Genomic DNA, 25,070 nt, shown 5'->3' with positions numbered 1-25,070 from the left:
GATCAAATCACTTTAGATACGATCGCCATTGCCCTTGGCATATGTACGAGGAAATAGGGCATATTGACCCACAGGAGGGGCCTGAGTGCTGAGACTTGTAGTTCTAGCACGAGGACGTCGGGTCCTAGGAAGCTCGACAGACCTAGTGTTGCTAGGGATATCATCCCTAACGATAGACTCGCTTGCGTGGCTCTTGTGGTGAGGCTTCTTGGTGACGGGGATAGAGGGGAATGGTGTGAGCTCAGGGACCGTGTCCTTCTCGGTGGAGGCAGGGGGAGTAGTGTCTTCTTCGTCGCTATCATCGTGTGATTTGATGATCTGTGACTCGCGGATTGTGTTGTTTGACTCAACCCACTTGTTCAGTGACGTGCTGCTGGTGAGACGAGTCAGGTTAGTCCAGGTGGAGTTGGTAGAGACATGGCGCTCTCCAGTAGAGTCAGAGAGAGATGTAGAGTTGGTAGCGGTAGTGGAAGTGCTTGCGCGTTGATGAGACATCTGAAGAGAGGTGTGACTGGCAGCGTTGCTGACATCCTCATAGGGGTGGCTGGGGTCAACGATACCATGAACCACGTCATCCTCACCCGAATAGCTCTGTCTCTCAGTCTCGTTGAGGAGCATCTGTTGATGGTAGTCACCAGGGATGAGTAGCGAAGGGGACAGGGTGAAGCCATACGACTCCTTGAAGCTGGATGCTCGAGAGTCGTTTCGACAATGGCCAAGATTGGACGGTCGGTGGACCTTGTCACCGCGTGGGAGCGAGAAGTTATTGGTCACGGCGACTCCCGTGCTTGGGGTGACCGCCTCGAAGGCACTCTCCGGCGAAGCCTGACTAGCTGGGCTTAGAGCCGGCATATCAAAACGGGACGCGGAAAGCATACCGGGAGACGACTCAGCGGTGCCGATAGTCGGTAGCTCCCTCAACTCATCGTCTTCAAACAAAGCCACTTGAACTCCAGGTGCATGCTCTCGTCCACCTTCCAACGACGGTCTCTCCCACTCGTAATCGAAGTTGGCATCCGCCTCGTGTTCGTAGCAGTAGTCGATATCATCCTCCCAACTCTCTCTAAAGGAGTGAGCTTGGCCGTTGTAGTGTCCAGCACTGTGTTGGGCAGCATCATTCTCGAGAGTCTGGGAGCCCCGAAGAAGAGGGACCGATTGGCTAGCACGCAATGAAGACCTGGTACTGATGATACTCTTTGGTGATCGTCCAATGTTTACTGTATGTTCTTCCTCCTCTGGCACATCTGGCAACGGTGGCTCATAAGTTGCGGCTACCGGAAGTGGCCAGGCTGCATCATCGGGGGTGGTGATCGCATGCGAGAATCGGTGATCGTCTACTGGCAATACTGCCTGCTCAGGGGCTATGGCGTAACCATGAGATGTTGCTGGAGGTCGCTCCATGATCTCACTAGGGCTAAAAGGCTGAGGGTGTCGGAACCCACCACTCGTCAGTGGGCGATCAAACCTTGCCACTGCAAGTCGGTCACCATCTTGCAGGCTGGACTGTCGGCTTGAGCCTCTTGGGGGAGGAATAGGCGCACCCAAAGTAGGAGAGTGAAGCGGCTCAAGCGGAGGAGGTCTTGGGGGTCGGACCGGCCGAGGTGGGCTGGTACGGAGCTGCTCCTGGGATCGAGCGTGCTTGATCAATCGACGTGGAAGGTTAGATGCTCTTGAACTACGGGGTGATACTTCATGTTCGACGACGCGGTCTGAGTAGAAGTTGGGTTGAGGTTGCTCCTGTCCCGGAGTACGAGATGCTGAGTTGGCTACCTGTTCGCGTGGAGTATGCGTCACATGCTGAAAGTTGAAAGGCCCAGAAATCTGAAGCTTCTTCTGGAGGGCCGTCTCGTCGCGAGATGATTTCCGTCGGGCAAAGATAGTAGGCATGATGGCCTCCTTGAAGGTGGTCAAGGAAGTTTCGCTGCTCAATTCAGTCGAGTACAATGAACTTCCCGATGAGCTCTGGGCGCTGCTCTCACGTCTCGAGCGTCCTGATTTGCTCGACTTTGCACGGCGATGGAAGATGTTCTTGCCCAATACTTGCACACTGTCGGGTCGGTCTCGAGAGGAAGAAGTTCCGCTAGTCGTAGATCGTTGGGATGAGTGCCGAGTAATGCTCATGTTTTCGAATCCCTGCTCCCATCCTCGCTCACTATTCACAAACGACGAAGACCCAGACGATACAGCCCGGTGACCTCGATTAAGGTGAGACGCATGTTTCATCTGCTTGCTCAATTGGCGAATTCTCTCGGGTGATGGAGGGCCCTCTATGGCTGGCACCATGTATTCATCCAGATCGATGGGCGAGTGCCGGGTGTGGGGGGATACATCGCGGTAGCCATGTGCATCATTACTGGCACTGGCTTGAGCATTCTGGTTTGCATCGCGCCTGGAACGATCCGACTGGTATTCTGAGTAATAAGGCATTGTAGCAGCCCACATGATTACACAAGTCCTCCAAGAGGAGGGCGACGGCGGAGCGTGCCCTGTATGTAAACAATGACTTGCGAAACTGGACTATTCCACAAATTCTTGTTCTTGATTTAGACCAGGCAGGGCAGTGGGATAGAGTAAGGAATGGAGTAAGTGAGACCTTAAAGAGAGACTTGGGATAGGACAGATCAGATGCCACGAGGTTTCAAAAACGTATCGAAATGAGGGGTGGGAAAGGTCATCGGGAGATCAAACAACAAGATTATAACAACGAGGATGCAATGTACATATAAGTTAACAAGATGAGCGAGAGATTGATGCAATCTTGGGGCAAGGCAGCTTGTACCCTCCCAAAGATTAGACAGGCCCTAGGAACTGGGGCTAAGGGAGACTAGGGCGGTGGTAAGGGGGGACCCTCGACAGGGCTTCGAGTGGGTTGCGTTGGGCTGTCCCTGGCCCGTCTCGACGGACACAAGCCCCGGGAATCTGGGGGGGTTTTCCTTCTCTGCAAGGCCCATTCTGGCCGGGATAGTCCAGGTTGGATATATGCAAGGATACATCGATCAGGCAGACTTGAGTGTCGGTACCGCAATGCGTACTGTGCGAGTTTGATTGTGTATGTGCCTGTGTCTGTGAGGACGAGTCCATTTCCCTAACCGTAACCTCAGACGATGCTGGACTCGTCGTAAGGCGACATGAGGTCCGTGGTGGTGCCATGGACGCCCTAACCGCCTACCCAGACAGAGACCAAGTGGGTGCAAGATGTTTGACCATAAATGAGTGTTATCTTGTATGTCAGGTTAAGACAAGAGGAAACAACACAAGCCGTTACACAGACACGACGAAACGCCGTCAAGCAGAGAATGAAGAGGTCCAAACAGTCAAAAATGACCTGCAAAACTTTTCACATCCACAGAAGCAACTACAGATAAGTGGATGTTGACACAACGATGCGATGGGTCGTTATGCGTGCGTCAATGGGCAGGTTTTTCTTTCTCTGCAGCTAGAAACAACGACAAGAACTCAAAGCAAAGCACAGAAAAAGAAAGAAGGAAAAGTCGGTCTCTGCAGTTGCGTTAGTTAGGAATGACAACGCAGCAACAAGTCGTGGAATCTGGACTCTATTTCTTTCTCGGCTGTGCGTCGTTCAATACACGATACTTGCAGTTCAGCACACTGAGCTCGTGGCAGATAATGACACTGGATTCCAGCGCCCGGTTTGATAGACTTTTTCTTCAAGATATACTAGCAAAGCTTCAGAGTGACACACAACTGACAGACCGCGTCAAGCCTGCTGGCCTCAGTGCGATGCTCGACAGAGAACCAAAGCCTGTTCCCTGTTAGCTCTGCTTTATCAGTAGCTTTGGAGGAGCCAGCTCCATGAGCAATGCAGGAACGAAGCCATAGCCACTTCGCTTGGCTCGGATGACGAATGAACCCACAGAGCAGGTTACGTACTCGGCCATTGACATCGTGGGGAGTTCCGGAGACTGGAGGTGTGACATGAACACAGTGAACCGCCTCTATGATCAAACGATTCGTTATCTAGAAATGGACATGGACAGAATGTAACCGGGGAATCCTTTCAATCAAAATCGGAGGGATCTAATGAAAATTCGAAATTACTTACCGAGACCTTGACATGGCAACACTTCACAAAAGACATGCAATAGACCCAGAAGAGAGGGTATCGGTGAAAACTGCAAGGATCTTCTCACCCAGCCCTTCTACCCCACTGCATTTCCATCCGTATATTCGGAGCCCTTGGGACTCTCGCTTCGTGCTTCCCCATGCATAGCTTGATGGTTCTCTTCATTCTCATTTACGCTGTGCCGTTTCCATGCCTTCGAATAATAGTCCATCATCTGCGAGACTTGCAATCTCAAGGATGCCACAGTAGCTGCGTGTTCATTCATGAACCATGCTATGGTCTTAACTTGACTGAGAGGACTGAACTTGAAAGCAGGGCAACAGATGACGCGCTAGTTCAAGACCCTTTTTTGTGGGTCATCAGAAGGAACGCGTCCGGCGTTGCAAGCTCTGGAGCTCTGGAAGCCCACTAAACATCTTGTGGTTCGTTTTAGCGTCGGGGATGGCGAGGATGATACAGACCGTGGCCAAGGTTGAGCAATGACCACATCTGCAGATTGCTTCATCTTCTCCTAGTTTAAGGAGTTGTGGAGGATAACCACTGATGGTATGGAACAAGATCTAGCTAAAGGCATGGTATAAGCATGTCTATCGTAATCAGCCCAGAAAACACGTGGGATCTGGACGATGAAGCCTGCTTTGAAACGTGTGTAATGCCTTCTTCCGTGATCATGGACCAGATAACCTTTGGCGATGCAGCCATTACTTCAGTTCGAAGCATGCTCTCCAAGCCATGAGATCCATTGAGTTGCTTGAATCACAGGCTATCGATACGAGGAGATTGCTGGCTCATTTCATTTCATTGGAGGCGCCATAGTGTTGCCAAGACGAGTCTTGATCTTGATAAACTACATCGTCATTTCCTTGTTGGAAGGGACGGCAGAACACTCTTGGACTGTTTTTAGACGCCTATGAGACCAGGGAACGAGATTTTCTCATGTCGTAGAAATCTCAACTAACCCCACGAGAGATAAGGGCCGGATGGAGAGAGAATCATGAGTCTGGGAGCTAAGCAAGGTTAGGGGCTGAGCTAGACTGGCTGTTGCAGCACACAGACGGCGTGGCACCCAGCCTGAGCATTGAGGTGAGCTTTGTGCACAAATGGCACCGACGCCTACGGTAAGTAAAACAGGAACATCAACAAGAAAGGGAACCAGTGGTGGCTCAGGCGTCTTGGTTCTGCCCTGACCCGCTGCGCTGGGACGGGCTGTGGGACGACGGACGCGTGGTGGGCTTTGCAAGACATTGGGCAGTCCAAGAATCCGGGTTTGGAAAAGAAGATCGGCTCGTGGATGACGCGGAAGGGCAGCCGGATGAGCGAATATGATGAGACAAAAAGCTTGATGCCGATGCGACGAAACAGACGCGGTGAATCTTTTTCTGGGACATTGCCGCGACCTTGTTGGCTCTTCCAATTGCTTGCGAGTTAGTGTTCCAGTCTGGGAGGGGTCAATAACGGAGGGAACCAGGGCCTTGCAGTAACGTGCAGTAGCGCCAGGGTCAGGATTTCTTTACCGTTTGTGGTTAGCGGTCAGGGGTAGGAGTGCCGGGCCTTGAGCGAACACACTGAGGCCATCAAGAACGTGCGTGTAACAGAACTCAGCTGGGGCTTCGGGAGAGCTTTGATTTCCCAACTCCTGCTTGAATCGCACGTTGGTGCGCAGGGAGCGATATGGCCCCCTCTGTCTCTGTTAGTTCATCACTGGCCTAGGAACTGATCACGCTGATGACCCAAGTGGCATCCTGCCCCTGTCCCGGGCTCCATAAGAAGCTGCGCCAGCTGTTGAGCTAGGGAAATACGTACAGAGCGTCCTGGGCAACGGCAGACGGATGTTTGCCGCCACTGACCCTGGGGCTGCAGGAGCTGCTTTGGGGGCTTGATGACCCGAGACACTAAGGCTGGGCTTGGGTAGCTTCGAGACTGTTAGAGGCTGCTAGATGGAGGCCAGGTGGCGCCAGAAGCCGCGATGGAACCTTCGATTCTCGACGTTGTCACGATATGGTTTTGCTGTTGAAAGTTAATATAGTAGATTACGATCAGAATGACGCGATGATCAAAACGGTAGAGTGAATTTAATTCATGATGAAGGGAACTCTGAGAAACCATTGGCGAGATGCGATAACTGGGGTGTTGATAAAAGTTGCCCATGCCCAGGTGTTCCTGTCCGTGTAGATGCCGAAGATGGACCTTCCTTCCCTCCATTATACAGGTACTCACTTTGCTTTCACCTCCCCTGCATGCCCAACCCAATTTCTAAGGTAAGTACCTACCCTACGGGTTTTCGATTAACGCAGGCATATAGATAGGTAAGGGAACGTAGGTACCTGTTAAACTACCTATACCTACTATTAATCAACTCAACTACCTGACTATTCGAGAAGGTGCGTTTGAGCTTATCTCTCGTTAAGCTGGGTACCTGTCAGTGAGATGTTCAATGAGGCAGTCGTGTCTCCCGTCGCTATACGCGGTTGGTCCCGATATTTTGACTCCGGGTACACTTTTTCATGTGCATACGATAATTCGAACGAATCTCACTGACCCCAAAAGTTCCCTGCGACAATTGCGTGAAAGCTGCATCTCAGCATGAGGTAAGCATACAGGTCAGGACAAGTATAGTGATTGGTCGCGAGTGTCGAAATCACCAGTCACACTCTAACCTATTACTGAGTAGGCAAATTAAACTGCGCCGTATTCATGCTTCGACGAAGAATGTTGGGGATTCCATCTTGACACCTCATGCACCGGATAATCGGAGCAGATTGACGCCACTGACACAACCAACTGCTTCACTTTAGCCGATGGCTGTCAGGAACGGTGGCAGGATCAGGACCAGGAACAGGAACACAATTCTCTGCTGCTGCTTACCCTCCACTAACAAGTCAAACCGATGCCTTACCTAACGAGGTAGGTTCTTCTAGTGATCGTTGGTGAGATTGACGAATTCGCTCACTGGCAGGCGGGAGCTTTACTGCTTTGGCTGTCTCCTACATACATTCAACCTGGCAGACCAGGGACCCGGGTTTCGTTGACATTGGCATCATGGATGTCAAGCATTGAGTTCGGAATGACAGAATCTGCAGCGCGGGGGAGATGGAGGCCTTTCTCTGACGATCACCGACCTACCACACTTGGCTAAAATCTACACCAGTCCCATAGACTAAGGTACACCGATGAGGAGACGTGCCTCTGAAGGAATACGTCCCTGGCGAACTCTTGTGTTTGTTGGTTGTTGTTGATGGAGATACCTACCTGATGCAGTAACACAACGTCTTGCTTATGCTCTTGAATCTCCTGATACTGAGGGTTCCCAAATTAACAATCCATCCTGAATACTACATACATATGGTCTTTGCTTTTGAATAATTATTACTTCATTGTCCAAAGAGGAAATGCTTGCTGGCTTGGCTCGGATTGCTGACTGTGCTGTACCTGTCAATGAGTAAAGCAGCCAATCGGTGCAGAAAGGGCCGCGATGGGCCGCCTACGACGCCTTCATCACTTGCAGTCTTACACCCGACCCTTGTCCTGTTCTGCCCTGCGGAAGCTCGCGCGCGGTGCCTTTTACGGCATCAGGAGCCCCTGCAACAACCTTTACTGAACCAACCAGACCACCGAAAACTGCGGATAACTACCCTCCCTTGCCCGTTTACAACGGCCACCCACAGACTTGGGCTCAAGCCTGGGTTCGAGATGAATGAATGCTGTACAGGCTGGCTGGACTCTTGCTGTACCGCACACGAGCATACGGTACATCAGCGCGGGTATGCGCATGTTGCAGTTCCAAGGGCCGAATTCATCCATTCTCTCAGAGCCAACAGCCAACACCTACACCTACACCTACACCTACTCTTACAACGGCTAGACAGACAGACACAAAGTCAACTTAGCTGCTGTACATATGCGGCCACGGAATGTACGACGTCGAAATTCATGCAAACCCCGGACTCTATAATAAGTCGGTGTGACTATCTCTGTTGACCATGCGCATGCCTGCGTGTGAATCCTCGGTCCTTGCAGCTGAAGACGTAGTCAAACCTTGGGACACAGGTAAGGGCGGCTCATTGACGTTTTCCCCCTTCCCTTCTGAGGGATGTCATTAGGGTTCGTGTTATGGATATCGATACGACAGAACACGACCTGGTGTACGTGGAAGCGGATACAACATGCAGGACTGTGGAACAATACATATGTAGGTACGGATACAGAGGAGCTCAAGGGAAACAAGCATCAACCCTCAATCGGCAAACCTTGATACAGTGTGACATCTCTCCAGCCTCCGCCCGCCTACAGTAGGGAATAGCGAATATGTAGGTACCTAGACAGACTGTACAAATTATCACCGATCTCTTCGCGGGGATCGGGAACCCAAGCTCACTCACACATCCGATACCGATTACCCAGTGCTTTCCACGAGAGTTGGTCGGGTGTTGAGCCTCTCGACCCTTGCATTCCAGGTCTAGGCGTTGATATTCAGTGGAGGATTCACTGGAGATTTCTTTTATTCCTGGTCTGCCCGTCGTCTCCTCGGGCCTCTGGCCCTTTCTTCCCGCCGCTAGAGAGGCCTGTCGGTTGTTGGTTGTTGGAGGTCTAGCGCCGCGGAATCAATTCTCGTGTTCCGTCGCTGGGTCTATGTATGTCTATCGGCCTCACTCAATCTGTTTCTTCTTCTTCCCTACCTGGGTACCTAGGCTCCTTCAGTGTCTTTACTGCATCTCATGTTGGTCGCTTCAATTGCCGCACTTGAAAGGAGCTGTCACATTATCTTGGCAATGCATCTTTGCAAGCCAATTCTGCAAGGAAGACGATCTTGTCAACTCTGGCTACTGATACTCAGGCCCTGTACCCAGCAGCTCAACCTCTAGTAACTTTACTAGTCTGTACCTGTCTGTTCCTGAACTCAAAATGCCACGTCCCAAAAAATCAAGGACAGGGATCTCACCTACTTCCCTGGTCCTCCAAGTCCAAGATAATGGGATCTGTCTGGGCCTTGAAAACAGGCCAGTCTAACTGTCTATGCTGCATGGCATCAGAGCTACCTACCTGTCGGTAAATGAACAATCAGTCTCTTGGGTCTCCCATCCATGAATGCCTGTATATACATAGCAAGCACAGTATGTATGTACATACATACGGCGGATATGCCCCAGTCCCAATTTAGAGCTCTTTGCAGACAGACATCAGACAGCTAGCCATTCGCTAACAAACTCAATTCCGAGGTTGCGCAAGACGTTGGAGCCAGACACATGCTATCCCCTCGCTCTTGTGCTCCCTCCCACCGGGCACCGCAGCCCAACTTTCATGGTTCACAAGCTCGGAAGCACTACGACTTAGCTTAGCTTGCGAGTAACCTACAGGGCCACAGGAGCTGATCGTATCCCAATTGGGGTCTTGTAGCCTCGGAGAATACAACACCTCCCCCTGTCAGGCCAAACGGGAAAGGGGCTTGGCCTTAATGTTTGACACTTTTGCAGCTTACAAGACAACATTCGGCGAATATCCGCCAGTTTGTATTACGCCTAGTTACACGAACTATGCTGCCTATACCAGAGCTACCAACCAACCCATTATACCTGCCTACTGCAGTGCCTATACTCACCTACATATGAGATAGATGCTACGGCTACATGCATGCATAGATGCGTTGAATATACGTTGTTCTTGGACACTCGCTCCGCGACGTTCCTCCTCAAGACCCCTAAGCGAAGCTGAAGCAGGGTACCATGGTAGCACAGTGCACAGTCTTATGATCTTTTTCGAAGCGACGCGAGAAGCGAGTTCTAATGTTTCAGCCAATTACGGCACTTGTCACATCTTCCATCACGATCGACAAGAGCAGCACTCGACTGTTTCGTTTCAGGACTAGGCGTCCAGTCGCTAACTCACTGAACCTCAAGCTTAAAGACACCAAGCAAAGCGATGGTTCAAGATAAGAGACGGGAGAGAAGAGAGGCCCCGCAACTGATCACCCCGAGGCTGCCAAATCCCCCTGTCCAGCTCCGGTTACGGCTGGTAACTGCAAGGCGAGCGAATATCCATTGGATTCTAAACATGGAAGCAATAAAATGCTGCTAAACATATGCTATCCCAGAACTGAGCTAATCTCATCACCCCCTACTCTAAGACCCCAAACGCCAACGCTAGAAGCCTGGACAACGAAATGACTCCGGCGCCAGTAAGAAGAGTAACGTGCTAACCAACGCCGGCTCGCAATGTGTATGTGTTTGCATAAACATGATTATTAGATGCTCCGCGTATTATACTTCTCGGCAATCCCCTTGACGATCCGCCCCATCTTGACCTGGGGTAGCTCCTCCTATTGTCACATCTTCGACGTCGCTCGCAAAATAGCCATCATGGCGCTTCTTGCGCCGCACGCCAAAAAAATCGCCTAGTGTATCACTAACACTACGTGACCGCCGACGCACCAGATCGTCCTCACCTACAGGCCCCTCAGCCTCGTCTAAGGCGCTAGGAAGATTTTCCACTGATACCGGCGCTGCTGATTGTGCGGGGAGCGTGTTCGACCGGGAGTTGTTATCGGGATCAGCATTCTCATCGTCTTCGTTAAAGAACAGCCCGGCTCGGATGGTGGAACGTATACGACGCATCGAGGACTGGCGCACACTCGGGTCGTCAGATGCGCGCAGAAAGGCGTCCTTGACCACAGCCGTAACCGTAGACGATAGAGGGGACGGAGAGATGAAGGTCCTGGATCGGCTTCCGGTACCCCCGGGCTTCGAAGGACTAGCTTGAGGCCGTGGGAGAAGCGAGCCATCAGCAGCGAGGGCATCTCTCATCGGTGTTGTTGGGTGAGAGGCAAACGCCGCTGAGCCCGCGGTCCCCGGTGGTGCAAGAACAGAGTCTGTAGAGTACGCCCTAACGCCTCTTCCCGGTGGTGTTGACGGCCCTCCGAAATCGTTCCAGGGGAAACCAGAAGCCATAGTCTCCTGACCTGGGGACATTTGAGAGCTCAGAGCCTTGGCTGATGGGAGATTGTTGTTGTCCTGATGAGGTGTAACCGCCGCTTTCAAGACTCTCTGTGCATCAGGGTAGTTAAGACCTGATAGGTGACTGGACCGTCGTGACTGTGACTTGGGGGTAGAGAACCCCTGACCGTCTTGGTAGGACGCTGTACCATTCCCTTCCTGGTTCGCAAGGCCTATTGTATCCTCAAAATCATCGTCTTCAGACAGGACCTCATCGTCATCATGGCTTTGCTCACGGCCGCTAGTAATGAGAAAAACGCCGAAGAAGGTAAGGAGACAACCTCCAACAAACTTGGCCGCCTGTTCAGCGTTCGTTCGTTCGAAATCGCGGTAAAGGACGGCGCTTCCAATGATCACACACAGCGTAAACATTACGAACTGGATTGGAATAACTTGGGTCGAATCGAAACGTTGCAACGCCTTGTTGACGTAGCGAATCTGCATGACTGCTGTCCCAAGGAGAATAACGATGAGAACATAAGTGACAGGAGTTGCAAAAGCGCGCCAAAGAGTGGAAGACAACATCGACGAAACGCCTTTTGTCGCAAGGGCAGTGTAGCCGCCTAGAGCTATAGTCAGTGTCTGCACAGCGGGCTTCTCTACCGTGTTACATACCAAACAAACCAACAAGCCCCAGGTCGATAAGAATCGTGCGTCTTCCGTACCTAGGACTTGCCCACATCAAGACCAGGATAAGAAATATGGTCACGCCGAGATAGATCTCAAAAGCCAACGTAGTGATGGCGTCCCATACATCATGGGGGTTCAACTTGGTCTCCTCTTGCTTTGCGCTCAGAACAACAGTAACAACACCCCCAACAGCGATAACTACACCCCAGAAATCGCGCTGTCGGAATTTCTCGTGGAACATGGCAGGCGCAATGATGCAGTTTGATATCAAGGCGACAACTCCAAGAGGAGAGACAATCGAAGCGGGGGCGAAGCCATATGCGAGGAAGTTGCCCATCTCACCAAGAGTAATAAGAACCTGACCCAACCACCAGTACGGAGATTTGAGGTATGATGACGACGTATCATCCTCTTTGCTATCGGTGCTCTGCGATGCCTCGGAGTGAAAGGACCCGGTCAGCGGATCAGTTTCACGGCTCTCGTCCATGCGATCTCCATCATCTGTACTTGTTCCGTGACCATTTTGATACCCAGCTCCATCGCTACCTCCTCCAATTGTGCCGTATGAGCCACCATGATCTCCAGGGTGAGGGTGCTTCAATGCTTCTTTCGCCCTCTTCCGGTTCCTACTCCGTTGCTTGTGAAGACGAATATGTGCGTATCTCTGAACATTCAGCGCAAGAGCGATGAGGACGTTGCCTACAATGGCTGTGACGATGCCGATAAGTGAGGACCACTCCTGTATTTTATCGCCGGGTTTGCCGGAATGGCCGTGATGAGAGGAGTTGTTGGAGGCGTCTTGCGCCCAAGAATCGACCACCATTGATGGCCATGGCGATTCGACATTGGCCAACCGCATCATCTGGCGGGAGAGGTGCACAACAGGTTTTGGATAAATTCGCGACGGTCGATAACGAAAATTAAGGCGCAACACTCAGACAAACGTCGGGAAATTCGGAGGATCGGTCACCGGGAACGGATAATAAGATGACCGAGCTTGGACGGATAAAGCGTGATTGACGTCGTGGTGGAGGAATCGATAGTGTCGGTTTGGTTGGTAGTCAGTTATTAAGAGTATCATGGGGGCAGCGTATGGTCAGTATCAAGCTGCGTCGTGCAGTACATGGCCAGCCGTCGCAGACGGAGAGGATGATGATGCGTTTATGATGATGGCGATAGGTTTTCCAGGAAGAATTTACCAAGAAACAAAGAATAATGTCTCAAAAAAGACAAGACAAGAAGCTTGCCTTGCGAGAGTCAAGTTAGTAATGGAGGTGATGTATGCCCGCGGTTGGCACGGCCTTGGCGAGCCCGGGGATCCAATGTCATCTCGCATTTTTAGGCGAGGCAGAACCTAAGCAGAAACTGAGGTGTCAAAGTGGAGCCTTGTCTCTGGCTCAGGGTCTTGTCGCTGAAATAGACCAATAGAATCAAAAGATCAACTGTAAGCCACTGGTTCGATGCCTTGGGGATGCCCGTTGTTGCCCGCTACCCCCACTAGCGTTGGACTTTGCCGTCATAACTCGCAATGGAACGAGAGCTTTCGATTGTCACATGGTTTTCTCAATCCAGTTCAATTCTGGAATCACGACGAATCTTGTATCAATTCTGGCACTTTCTCCAAGAGTTCCTTACTATCACTCATCTAGTTAATAAAACTTGTCCATGTACGCGACCTGCTAAAAGGCGCCTCTCAGCGAAGTCATCTTCCGACGTTTCTGATACCTCACGGAAACCGGATTGCGAACAGAAGCTACATAAACGACTGGGCTCTAACTTGATTGAGTCTCAACTGCATCCCAACTCACAACTCACTACTACAAACAACACACAAACATATCCACTATGCTGGGACCTTTGGATCTTGGCTTCGCCTGGCCATCTGAACAGTGTATGACCTCGATTGCTTTCTCCTCTTATTCCCCGCTGGCCCTTCGAGATATGCCCCAGCCTAGACCAAATGATGCACCCTCCGACATAGACACTTCCATCTTCACCTTCGAAGACGCCTTCGAGGATCTCCTTGCTGAGTCACAGGGAAAGGAACTACCAGACCTCAAATCCCGATATGAGCAACGGAAACTCCTCCGATCTATGTACCCAAATGGTGAGCCCGCGTACTTTTGGTTGCACAGGTTGGGATCCCAGGGCCTCCTGGAAGACTTTAGACCCGCCAAGCTTATGAAATCGCTTGCGAACAATAATTGGGACCAACTGCACAAAGAATTAGATCGCAGAGCCCAAGAAGTATGGCGCGCTGCTTTTGGCGTGGATGACAGGAACAATACCTCGAGAGATCATGTCCCGACTGGTGAAGAACGCAATGAAGAGAGAAGTCGTCTGGATGGAGAAAGTCAATCTGAGTATGAAATCGAGGATCTCCGTGCAGAGCTTCATGGGCACCGCAACCTGCGCAGAGCACCTAACGACTTTGATGAACTATTCTCTGCAATTCAGTCATCCTTTGCTAGCGACCGATCGCCCTGGGATTCATTTATGAAGCTGATTACCGAGGACCATCCCGCGGCACCTTCTAACAGTGAAGAGAAACAGCTGCAGAAGCCTGGAAGGGATGAGAAGCAGGTCGTTACTAAGGACGAATACGTGGATCGATTCGGCTACCTACACACAAAGACATTGGTCAAGACACTGGATGACAACGGTAACGAGATTGGAAGCCACAGCCATTACACCGTTCGACCAGCCCCAAAGGATGACGAACTTGCACAGATCGAGGATAAGGATGGCCAGGAGTCTGGCACCAAGGTGGAAGGAAGTGTCAAAGTAAAGACTGGCTGGCTCTGGAAATAAGGACTTTGTACTCTGAATATGACGGAGAACTTGAGGTAGAATTTGCTCCCAGCTCAATGATGTATGATTTGGTAAATGTAATATTATAACGACAAAAGAAGCTTCGACATCAAGCTCTTCCAGTCAATCGGGCGATAGGCTGATCTCAAATTGCAATACACCCCTAACCATGGATTTCAATGTAAACACTTTTAAGTAGATAGGTATCAACACTCTAGCACTCATTTCTTTCCCCGACTCAGAGCCTTCTTCTTGCGCATCACTCTGGTCCGCGCAATCAGTCTGTGCTTCATCTCGGCATCTGTCTCTGGCTTCCGGCCACCCTCTTCCTCGGCCTGCTTACTGCCTCTGTCCTTGCCACCCTTATGGACCTTATCACCCCTATCGCCCTTGCGTCCGCGCTTCTTGTCATCCCTGGTATGCTGAGCATTTGTCTTGGGCTGAGCCTCAGCCTTTGCAGCCTTGTTATGTTCTGGGTTGAGTTGCCTCGACCTCTCCTCGTTGGCACGTCGTCGTTGAACAACTTGGGCATTCTCGATAGCGAACTCCACGACCAGTCTCTGTTTCTTACCAGCTTCGTTCTCGAGCTGATGGCCGTTGAGATAACGCAGTCCCATCAAGGCCCAGTGGTGTGAGGTGTACTCGATGAAACCATAACCGCGACTCTTGCCACCATCCTTCTCTGGCATCTTTTGTCCCTGTCCACTCTCAAACACGATCTTGGCTTGACGAATGATACCCTTGCCCTTCGCCTTGCGCTCGTGCTCCTTCTCCTTGGCATCCTTTCCATCTCGTGCATTCTCTTCCTTTGATAGCGGCTGTCGGCGGCCTGCCTTAACCTCCTTTGCAAACTCAACAACAGCCTTTCGCGCAAGCTCCTTAAGATCTTTGGAATCCATGTTTCGGGGAATATTGCGTATAGCCAACCGAGTCAGACTCAAGTGCAGACTGGGGTTACCCTGTACAAGCTTCTTTCGTTGAGCGGCACTGGCTTCTCGCACTTGCATTTCTGAGGGTGTGAGGAGATTAAATAGAGGTGAGCGTCTGTCGATCACGCCCTCGTTCAGCAAGAAGAGCTTGCGCTTGTCCTTCTCGTTACGTTTGGCGAGGGAGCTGTCAGCGAGGTTGGTTGCCTCTTGTTTGTTGACTGCCTGTGCAATCTGGAGAAGACGTCCGTCGAGTGTGTACTTGCCATCAGGATCAGCACTCTCATCTTGGAGAATGGAGTTCTTGGCAGCTGCAACAGATGGTTCAGGGCGAGGAGCGCCTTTAATGCACTTTTTGGCGTCGTCGACGTCGTAGAAGCAGACAAAACCAGTACCTGCAGGTTTCTCTGTGACCTTGTCCATGACCACTCGGGCGTATCGAACCTTGCCAAAATGATCAAAGAAATCTTTGAGTTGCTCATCTGTGGTAGTAAACGGTAGGTTGCGAATAAAGACAGTTGAAGTGTTATCTGTCATCCTCTTCGGAGCCAGGCTCTGCACCTCCTTCTCAGCCTGCTTGTCGGCTTCATCATCTTCGTCGTCGCCGTCCTCATCCTCCTCCTCCTCATCCTCGAGGTTCTCCATGTGATTCTTGAAGAAGTTCTTCAGATCAGCATCCAATTGATCATCCCTGTTAACCTCTGCGCCACCCTCCTCTTCATCCTCATCATCGCTTCCCTCTGAAGAGGTTTGGTCATCCTCGTCTTCCTCAGCAACTTCCTGCTTCTTGGGTGCCTTCTTAGGATTAGCCTCCTCCTTTGGTTGTTGTTTCTCCCAAGTATCCTTGTCAACAGCCCAGTCAACAGCCAGGGTTCTTCCGTCAATCTCCTTGCCGTTGATGGCTTCCAACGCACGTTCGGCGTTCGGTCTTCCCCTGAGGGTAACGAAACCGAATCCTTTGAGCTTGCCCTTGTCTTGAGGTAGATCGGCAAACTTGACCTTTCCAAAGCTTCTGAAAAGATGGCTCAATTGTTCTGATGTCTTAATGCTCCAAGGCAGGTTGCGCACGATGAGCTTAGGGGGTCGCTGAAGCTCCTCCTTGCGAAGCTTGTGAGCAGGCAATTCGCCAGTAGTATTGTTTCTTTGTCTTGGCTCAGCAACATCAATGCGGATTCGGCGTCCATTCCAATCTTGGTTGTTCAGAGCTTTCTTGGCCTCTACGGCATCCTCAGCGTCAGCCAATGTGACGAACCCGTAACCTCTTGACTCCTTGGTCTTTTGGTCGACGACAACAGTAGCGTGCTTCACTGGGTAATGCTGAGAGAAGAAATCGGTAAGACTTTCGCTGGTGGCACCGGGAGGTAGTGATCGAACGAAGAGCGATCTTCGATCTTCGACTCGGGCTCTCTTGGAGGCCTTTACGGCTCCATTGTCGCGATCTTCGAAAGAAGCGGGATCGAGCTCCTCTGCCTCAGTATGAGGACGCTTTCGGTCGTTCTTTGATGCACCCATGCTTGCTGTATGGTTGTGCAAAATGTTTAATAAAGTAGAATAGAATGGCTTTGCGACCAGAGCGAAAAAAAAGTTCGATAAGGTCTTATCGATGGAACGACCTGTGGAGGTACGTACCGCACCTGGCGGTCCGTTAAAGTGGAGTAAATCAGCCCCTCAGTCCCTCGTTGCGACTAAGCCGTAAGGGGAATACTGGTAAACAAACAATGCGAAACCTCCTTGGGCAACTATCAACATTGCTCTTTTAACAACAGTCAATGGACTAGAACGACACACGAAAAATGCCTGCAAGAACAACCGCCCGTTCTTCGAGGACGTCAGCTGCGCGAAGCTCTGCTGCGTCTCGTACCTCACCGGTCGCCGAACCAGTTGATACCCCCGACAACGCTCTACGAACCAAAGTATGTGCTGTCTTTCGTGATGCACAGAGGACCACGGCGACACACCGCAAGCTTGTTGTGAATCTACGAAAGATCCAGGAGTCTTGCGCTTACGAGCCAACAAACCCCGACCAATCTCATGCAGATGATTTCGACGAGGATGCTTTTAATCAAGAATTTATACGCTGTGTCAGCAAAATCATGCCAATCAAGAAGTCGGAGAGTGTGGGAGAAAAGTCAATTAAATTCACCGGCCTCTTTCTACAGCACGCAAGTGCAAAAGACAATGAACTTCTTGGAGAGATTGATCAAGATGCGAGTGTCATGCCAGAGACTCCGAGCACTCGCCTAACCTCACAACTTCTCGAAGCCATTCTTCCTCTTCTGACCGCCAAGGATAAGGTGGTCCGCTTCAGGTCGACGCAGCTCATTTCTCACATTATCAACTCGCTCGACGCGATAGACGACGATCTCTTCCAGAAACTGCGCCATGGGCTACTTAAGAGGATCCGAGACAAGGAGGCCATGGTCCGCTCTCAAGCGGTGCTGGGTCTTGGTCGTCTTGCAGGAAATCAGACGGAAGGTTGCACCAACTCTGATGATAGCGACGACGACGATACCGGACTGCTCGAGAAGCTGCTGGAAGTTCTACAGAACGACCCCAATGCTGATGTGCGAAGATCGCTCCTCGTCAACCTTCCCATCTTACCTGAGACTTTGTCAGTCCTTCTCGAGCGCGCGCGCGATCAAGATGCAGCAACTCGAAGGGCTGTTTATTCCAGACTCCTCCCTGCCCTAGGTGATTTCCGCCACTTGTCCGTTAAAATGCGAGAGAAGCTCCTTCGCTGGGGCATTCGTGACAGAGACGAGAACGTCCGAAAAGCTGCAAGCAGACTGTTCCGCGAGCGATGGATTGAGGATTGCGCGGGTGTACCACCTCAAGAGGATGGCGTACCTGCAGAACCGGCACCTCCCAACTTTGACGGCCTCCTTGAACTGCTAGAGCGAATCGACGTGATCAACACTGGCGTTGAGAACGGCGTTGCACTAGAGGCCATGAGAGGCTTCTGGGAAGGACGCCCGGACTACCGTGAAACAGTAGAGTTTACTGACAACTTTTGGGAGACCCTATCTGCCGAGTCTGTCTTCATGGCCAGGAGTTTCAATGATTTCTGCCGCCTCGAAGGCGATGGCAAGTACCTGAACCTCTTGGAAGAAAAACTCCCCGAGGTCACCAAGCTCGCTTTCTTCTTGGAACGATACCTTCACGTCCTAACTGCTGCCGTTAAGAGGGTAGCAGAGGCAGATGACGAAGATGAAGAAGAAGAAGACACGGTAGAGCAGGAGTTTATTGTTGAACAACTACTCCAAATTGCACTGACCCTCGATTACTCTGACGAAGTTGGACGACGTAAGATGTTCACCCTGCTTCGACAGGCTATTTCGATTCCTGATTTACCAGACGAGGTCACAAAGCTCGCCGTAGAGACACTTCAGAGTATCTGTTCGCCAGATGCTGCCGGAGAGCGAGAATTCATAAGCATTGTCCTAGAGTCAGTAGCAGATGTCCATGACACAATTGTCGACGACCTTCCTGCAGATGATGCAGAAGACAGCTTCCATTCAGCCAGATCAGAGGTTAGCGGTCAGAGCACGCCAACTAAGGGAAGCAAGCGAGGCGGTTCCCCTGAACTGAGCGAGGAAGAGGCGCGTGAGAAGGCAGTCAGAGAAATTGTTGTCAACATGAAGTGCTTGCATATCGTCCAGTGCATGCTCACCCATGTGGCAAGCAACCTCCAGGACAACACCGATCTTGTAGCGATGCTGAATAACCTCGTTGTTCCAGCAGTTCGAAGTCACGAGGCACCCGTACGGGAACGAGGCCTGGTTTGTCTTGGACTTTGTGCCCTCCAGGATCGCTCACTTGCCGAGGAGAACCTTAGCTTGTTCATGCACTTTTTCACCAAGGGTCACACAGCACTCCAGATCACAGCTCTGCACATTCTGACCGATATTCTCAATGTCCATGGTGCCCAGCTCTTATCGTCAACACCTGGCCTGCTGAAGATTTACGTCAAAGCTGTCAAGGGTGGTGGCAAGTCACCTGAGGTCCAGGCGGCTGCTACCGTTGCTGCCTCAAAGCTGCTGCTTGGTCGTGTCGTCAGCGAGGAGGAAGCCTGCCAGGATCTGCTCAAGTCACTCGTCGTTGCGTACTTTGACCCCTCGTCTGCATCCAACCAGACTGTTCGACAGGCACTCAACTACTTTCTCCCTGTCTTCTGCTTTTCCCGAGAAGAGAACCAAAACCTCATGCGGTCCATCGCCCTTGACGCAATCCATGCTCTATTCAATGTCCGCGAAAGCCTGGAAGATGATGATGTGGATGTTGACGAGGACATGGTCAGCATGACTACCATCGGAGCTTGCCTCGTCGACTGGACCGATCCCCGAAAATGCTACAGATCTACAAACCTGCTGGAATCTGACAAGAAGGCGGTCAATGGTGACGTGCATCTCGACTTTGCCATGGATATTCTAGAGAAATTACAAGGCAACATTACGAGTGAGTGAACAATTTGCATTGACAACAACGCACACTGACCCATTCACAGAAGAAGAAAAGAAACTCATCGGTACTCTTCTCGGAAAGCTCCACATTTCCCCTGGATCAAGCGAGGAGAAGCTGCGTGAGGCTTACAATGAAGTCAGCATCGCAGTGGAAGAAGGCTTGTTATCTGATGCCACTAGCCGCAGCGCTCTCTTCAAGCTTCATGTCAGTTTGGGCAAGATCGTGAATGCCCTTGATGAACAACAACCAGCCCACCGACGTACCAGCAGAAGTACCTCTGTGATCACAGATCATCAATCACCTGAGGAGGAGAAGACGGTCATGGAGGAGCCAAGCATTAAGGAGGAGGATGAAGAAAGTGATGACACTGTGGTTCCTAAGGAGGAAAAGGATGAACGAGAATCTCTTGTGGACGACCTCTTGTCTGATGGCGACGATGTAGAGATGACAGACGTGTAAGAGACAAAGATTGATGAAGTAATGACATGGGACCTGGATGATTTGGTGTATCGTGATGGTTGGACAGATACCTTGGGTTCGGTTATGGGAGGGATCTTGGTTTTGGCGACGTGTTCTCGATTTACTATTGTTTCTAATTATGATGTGCTTATTCCATGAATTCCTGATTAGACACAAGGAGTCATGCTTATACAAAGTTCTCAGATATTCATGCATGAAGATACCCATCACTGAGAAGCTAAATGATGCTAGTTACGCGCCCCCAACCAAAATAGGAGACCACCAAAGCCAATGTTGATCAACAAGTGTTGACCGAGACTCCAGGCCATACAGTAGAGATACTTGGGTGAGAAAACTGTCCAAATAAACAGATGAGTTCTCAATGAAGTGCAAGCCGCCATGACTAATGCAACTGTCGCCGAGACAAAGACAGTCTGCAGAGTAATGTATTGCCAGAAGACATTGCGCTGACCGTCGTGGTACTTGCGCAGTAGGAGAAGGTTGGCGGCAGATGTCCAAAAGATTGGCCCAGCCCAGTTGCTGACCAAGGTGAGAAAACCAACGGCAAAGAAGTTGAAGCCACTGATACCGTTGTATACGCTGGAAAGATCGACGGAGGAGATGGCATTTGAGCCACCAAAGGCGAAGAATGTGGTGTATTGAAGAAGAACAGCCGTGATGGTGATTCCAGTTACCGAGAGATCGGTGGCTTGGAGTGCGTGGAAGAGGATATCAGATAATAGAAAGAGGGGAATGTTTGTAGCACGAGACTGGGTCATGCCAAAGATGGTATAGAGATGATGGAAAAGATATGCTGTAATGTGTCAGTGGCTATAGTGCACCCATGGTGTGTGTATGAGAGACGTTACCTGACTGTAACTGGCCATTTCGACCGCCAGTGAACGACCGATAGATGCCGTACCCAAACAAGATGCTGAGAAGAATAAAGGCAGTCCTGGCCCTCCAAAGCAATGACTGTCCCACGAACATGTCGTTCAAGCTTCTAGCGAAACCAACAACGAGCTCCGGGGCATCCTCGCTCGTGAAGTCAAGCTTGAAGCTATATGCAGACATGAGCAGAACTGAGGTAGCGCTTGTGCTAGCCAGAGAAGGGAGACTCTTGAGACGGGCAAGCAAGCGGAATGACATGAGAATGTATCCAAAAGTGACAATAGCCCAAAGGAGTTGAGGATGCGTGTTGATGAAGCTCTTCACGATGTCAGGACTTCCTGCAAACTTCTGGCCAGTTTGATTCCAGCCCCTGGTGAGCCTCAAAGCCACAAGCGCAACGAAAACCCAAGCGATGCCAGCAAGGCTGTTTCTTCTAGTATCTTGGTCAGTATGAGAAGGCATTTATGTACTCGGCAATCACATACCTTCGGATATGAAGCACTCCTTGTATCACAAGCCAAATGCTAGAAGACCAGTACCAAAAGTGCTGTTCCTCCTCAACATAGCTACTCGCATACATCATGGCACCATAAGATAATGTCATCAGGCTGAATGGAAGAATTTGTCTATCTCGATGAGTCCCAAGACTGACAAGAACAACTGTGCTTGCAATAGCGGCAACAGCAGCAATCGCTTGGCCAATGTAAAGCTTGGGCATGTCGTAGTTTGAAGCCATGCTGCTCATGAGATCTTGGGCTCGGCGGAGCCACTGTGACATGTCATCAAGCCACTTTTTGTCCAGCTTGTTACCAGCTGCGAGGATATGTGCCTCCTTGTTGATCCTTCGCCATTGACATGCCAGTTCGTTGATCTCGGTCTGCTCAAGAGCACAGGGGTCAATGCTACCCTGTGCGTCAAAGAGCTCACTTCCAAAAGCGGCTGTGACAATGTTGAGAATTTGTCTAGCATTTCGAACTAGAATCTGAATCTGATCACTGGTCTTGTGCCAGAAGGGGAGGAAATCAGGAATGAAGGCTCCAAGGTTGTTCTTGGAAACGGGGAAACCCAAAAGGGCGGCAATAGTAGGCGCCAGGTCAGATTGCTCGACCATGGAGTAATAATCGAATTCGTCCTTGGGCTGAGCTGGAGCAGAGAGCCTATGGGAGACCTTCTTCAGCTTTGGAGACATGAAAACCAAGGCTGGTGAGGTTTCGCCAGGAGAAGAAGCACCATGGTTACCAGCATCATTCATGCCATGATCACCACAAAGGACGAGGAGTGTCGAGTCCAGATGAGGCTTGGACTCCATAGCTTCGAAAAGAGTCTTGACAATACCGTCCATTTCCCGCTGCTTGGGAAACATATTCGAGCTTTTGACGTGTTAGTGGAATGATGAGAGAAATAACCGCCAGTCAAATAAACCTTTTTGGTCCAGCCTTATGCCCGATATGATCTAGACCAAGATAATGAAGCACCATAAGACCCCAATCATTGTTCTCAAGTTCAGGGGCGATGTTTCTGGTGACATTGTTGTCAACCTCTGTGAAGTCCTAGTAAGATGTCAGTCGGACTGAACATGAGAACCATGTTTTGAGTCACAAACCGCCACAAAGAAGCTGGATGTTCCATCTTCGCGATCGAAAGTGTTGGGAAACAACTTCAGCCAAGTGTCATCACCGTACATGAGAAGCTTGCCCATCCCTTTGGCTTTAATCTGAGCTAACCAAGTATCTTGAGAAGCGAGTGTGGACGAAGTATCTGCCTCGTCAAAGTTCAAGATAAGATCAACAAAAGAAGGAATTGAACCGGTTGTCATGGACTTGATTCTCGGCATAGTAACTGTGGGTGATCGAGCATTGGCTGTGAAGGGCATTGCGCTGCCATCTCGGATGAGACTGGAATTTGATAAGCACAAGTATTGATGAGATTAACTACAATCGGCATGTAATACCTTTGAACATAATCAAATCCCGAGGCGTCCGAGTACACAAAGTCGCTACAAGAAATGTCAATTGAGAGTTCAGAATGAGATACCTGGGGTTCATCAATCAAAGCTCTACCTTCTGAGGGCATCGACAACCATAAATATTAAACGGTCAAATGGCGCATCAGGAGGCGATCCAAAGTCAAGAGACTCGAATTCAGCCAATCCAGGAATAAACGGTTTATATGGGAAGAAGCCCAGCGCAAAGGCGACAATTGAGACCGGGATTAGAAGATTGGCTGCGACAAGCAACAGAGTGCGCAGTAACGAGCCGTTGTGAGAGGACACCATTATAAAAGACAATTATAGAATAGGACAAAGGAGTGACTAAGACGAGGCTGAATATCGTATTGATACAGAAAATAACCCGTCAATTATGCGCCATCATTATATTGAACAGTTAAAAATGTGTCAGCTGTACGGAGTAGAAGTGATGGACGTGTCGAGATGAGCGCGACAACCTATACGATAGCCTTGCCAAGACGAACCAAAGAGGTGGTGGTTGAAGGCGGTAGTGTGATTGGCTGCCCTACTCAAATTGAATGTTGAGCCACACAAGGCTGAGGGGCAAATCTAGATGGAAATTTTGGGTATCACAGATTCAGATTGATTTAGATTTTGCTGCTAAACGCCGATGAATGGATAAAAACCCCCAGAATAAAGACCAGAAAACAATTTTACCCCAATCTCAGTTCAAGAGCTCTTCTTCTTGCCCTTGGATCGGCTACCGTAAGACTTGAAGACAATCTTGGAAGCCTTTTGCTTGCGCTTGTCGACTCGCTTCTTCTCAATGCGACCACTTGAAGGCTTCTTTGAGTCCACATCCATTGCTAGACATGGCTGGTTAGTGAAAATGAATGAGACAGAGGCGGTTTTGTCAAAACTCACATGTGGCTTCATTGTCTTGAACATCCTCCTTGGCATCGTCGTTGGCGTCCTCTTCTTGTGCTGAGAATAGGTATGTTAGCGCTCAATCGTCTTTGAGATGGTTATACCATGCCACTCACTGTTCATGTTCACATCTGAAGACTCAGGCTTGGGCTGCTTGGCCAACTCAAGGAGCTTAGCAGAGAGACGCTCATTTCGAGCGGCCTCGGCGGGACCAAAAACATTTTTAACAAGGCGCCTGTTGTTGGCCTTTCTGGTGCTCGCTCGTGCGCTCTTTGCCATTTTTGTCGATATGGTTGAAGATGGATGCTTGAGTAAAAGTCGTTATCAAAGTCCCCTGCTGCTAAGAAAAAAAAGTTGGGACAAGCTACCGAGGGGCAGTGGTGAGTTTAACTGTGGCGGTGTGTGGCTAGTAAAGCAAAAGATGAACAGAGGGAGACGCTGGGATCCTAGTCCAGTCCCTGCGTGTGCCAGGGATGACCGCCTTCTATTCTTGGACTCGGGTGCGACTACACTCTAAAGACTGGGCAAACATGACATACCTAGCGTGAGAGGACGACGACGAGTCTAGCGAGTTTAGAGCACGCGTGGTGGTTGAGATAGTTCGATCGATTCTCATATTCAGTGTCAGTCAGAGTGGAGGGCCCATTACCTTACCTTTTATAATCCGATTGTACATTCATCTTCTAGATGTAACTTTTATATCGCTTCCGTTCATTCACTCGGCCACTCACTCGTACCTTGCCAACCTACCTACCTTAGGTACTTTTTCTCACGGTACCATTCAGTCTGATACAACCAATTCCATTCCTACAGGCTGCACCCGATCAGCCTGCGCATCTGCCTTGGATGCCGTTGCGCGCCTTCCACAACCACTGTTCGCGCCCAACACTGGCAGCACCTTCCTCCACACATAATCTCCCTCGATAACGATAACGACACCTTCCCTC

General features: G+C 50.4%; 7 protein-coding genes across 7 annotated transcripts; 2 read left to right on the top strand and 5 right to left on the bottom strand.

Annotated features, from left to right (window-relative positions):
* Window positions 1-12: 12 nt before the first annotated feature.
* Window positions 13-2,442, bottom strand: FMAN_16194 (uncharacterized protein; the record flags this gene model as incomplete). The annotated part of the gene is made up of 1 exon (XM_041821473.1): window positions 13-2,442. One exon carries the CDS (start codon window positions 2,440-2,442, stop codon window positions 13-15), a length of 2,430 nt encoding a protein of 809 aa, XP_041687250.1.
* Window positions 2,443-10,338: 7,896 nt separating this feature from the next.
* Window positions 10,339-12,562, bottom strand: FMAN_08047 (uncharacterized protein; the record flags this gene model as incomplete). Its single annotated transcript, XM_041821472.1, has 2 exons — window positions 10,339-11,633; window positions 11,686-12,562. 2 exons carry the CDS (start codon window positions 12,560-12,562, stop codon window positions 10,339-10,341), a joined length of 2,172 nt encoding a protein of 723 aa, XP_041687249.1.
* Window positions 12,563-13,545: 983 nt separating this feature from the next.
* On the top strand, window positions 13,546-14,511 carry FMAN_08046 (uncharacterized protein; the record flags this gene model as incomplete). The annotated part of the gene is made up of 1 exon (XM_041821471.1): window positions 13,546-14,511. One exon carries the CDS (start codon window positions 13,546-13,548, stop codon window positions 14,509-14,511), a length of 966 nt encoding a protein of 321 aa, XP_041687248.1.
* A 221-nt stretch (window positions 14,512-14,732) lies between these two features.
* Window positions 14,733-16,949, bottom strand: FMAN_08045 (uncharacterized protein; the record flags this gene model as incomplete). Its single annotated transcript, XM_041821470.1, has 1 exon — window positions 14,733-16,949. The coding sequence occupies one exon, from the start codon at window positions 16,947-16,949 to the stop codon at window positions 14,733-14,735; it is 2,217 nt and encodes a 738-aa protein (XP_041687247.1).
* A 281-nt stretch (window positions 16,950-17,230) lies between these two features.
* On the top strand, window positions 17,231-20,357 carry FMAN_08044 (uncharacterized protein; the record flags this gene model as incomplete). Its single annotated transcript, XM_041821469.1, has 2 exons — window positions 17,231-19,892; window positions 19,942-20,357. The coding sequence occupies 2 exons, from the start codon at window positions 17,231-17,233 to the stop codon at window positions 20,355-20,357; spliced, it is 3,078 nt and encodes a 1,025-aa protein (XP_041687246.1).
* Window positions 20,358-20,605: 248 nt separating this feature from the next.
* Window positions 20,606-23,523, bottom strand: FMAN_08043 (uncharacterized protein; the record flags this gene model as incomplete). The annotated part of the gene is made up of 7 exons (XM_041821468.1): window positions 20,606-21,171; window positions 21,227-21,681; window positions 21,734-22,618; window positions 22,671-22,798; window positions 22,852-23,143; window positions 23,200-23,244; window positions 23,309-23,523. The coding sequence occupies 7 exons, from the start codon at window positions 23,521-23,523 to the stop codon at window positions 20,606-20,608; spliced, it is 2,586 nt and encodes an 861-aa protein (XP_041687245.1).
* Window positions 23,524-23,925: 402 nt separating this feature from the next.
* On the bottom strand, window positions 23,926-24,402 carry FMAN_08042 (uncharacterized protein; the record flags this gene model as incomplete). The annotated part of the gene is made up of 3 exons (XM_041821466.1): window positions 23,926-24,062; window positions 24,121-24,180; window positions 24,240-24,402. 3 exons carry the CDS (start codon window positions 24,400-24,402, stop codon window positions 23,926-23,928), a joined length of 360 nt encoding a protein of 119 aa, XP_041687244.1.
* Window positions 24,403-25,070: the final 668 nt, after the last annotated feature.

This window comes from Fusarium mangiferae (assembly GCF_900044065.1).
Source record: "Fusarium mangiferae strain MRC7560 genome assembly, contig: FMAN_scaffold012, whole genome shotgun sequence".
Taxonomy (NCBI): Eukaryota; Fungi; Ascomycota; class Sordariomycetes; order Hypocreales; family Nectriaceae; genus Fusarium; species Fusarium mangiferae.
The sequence above is the reverse complement of the archived record's forward strand: the minus strand, read 5'-3'. Positions and strand labels throughout refer to the sequence as shown.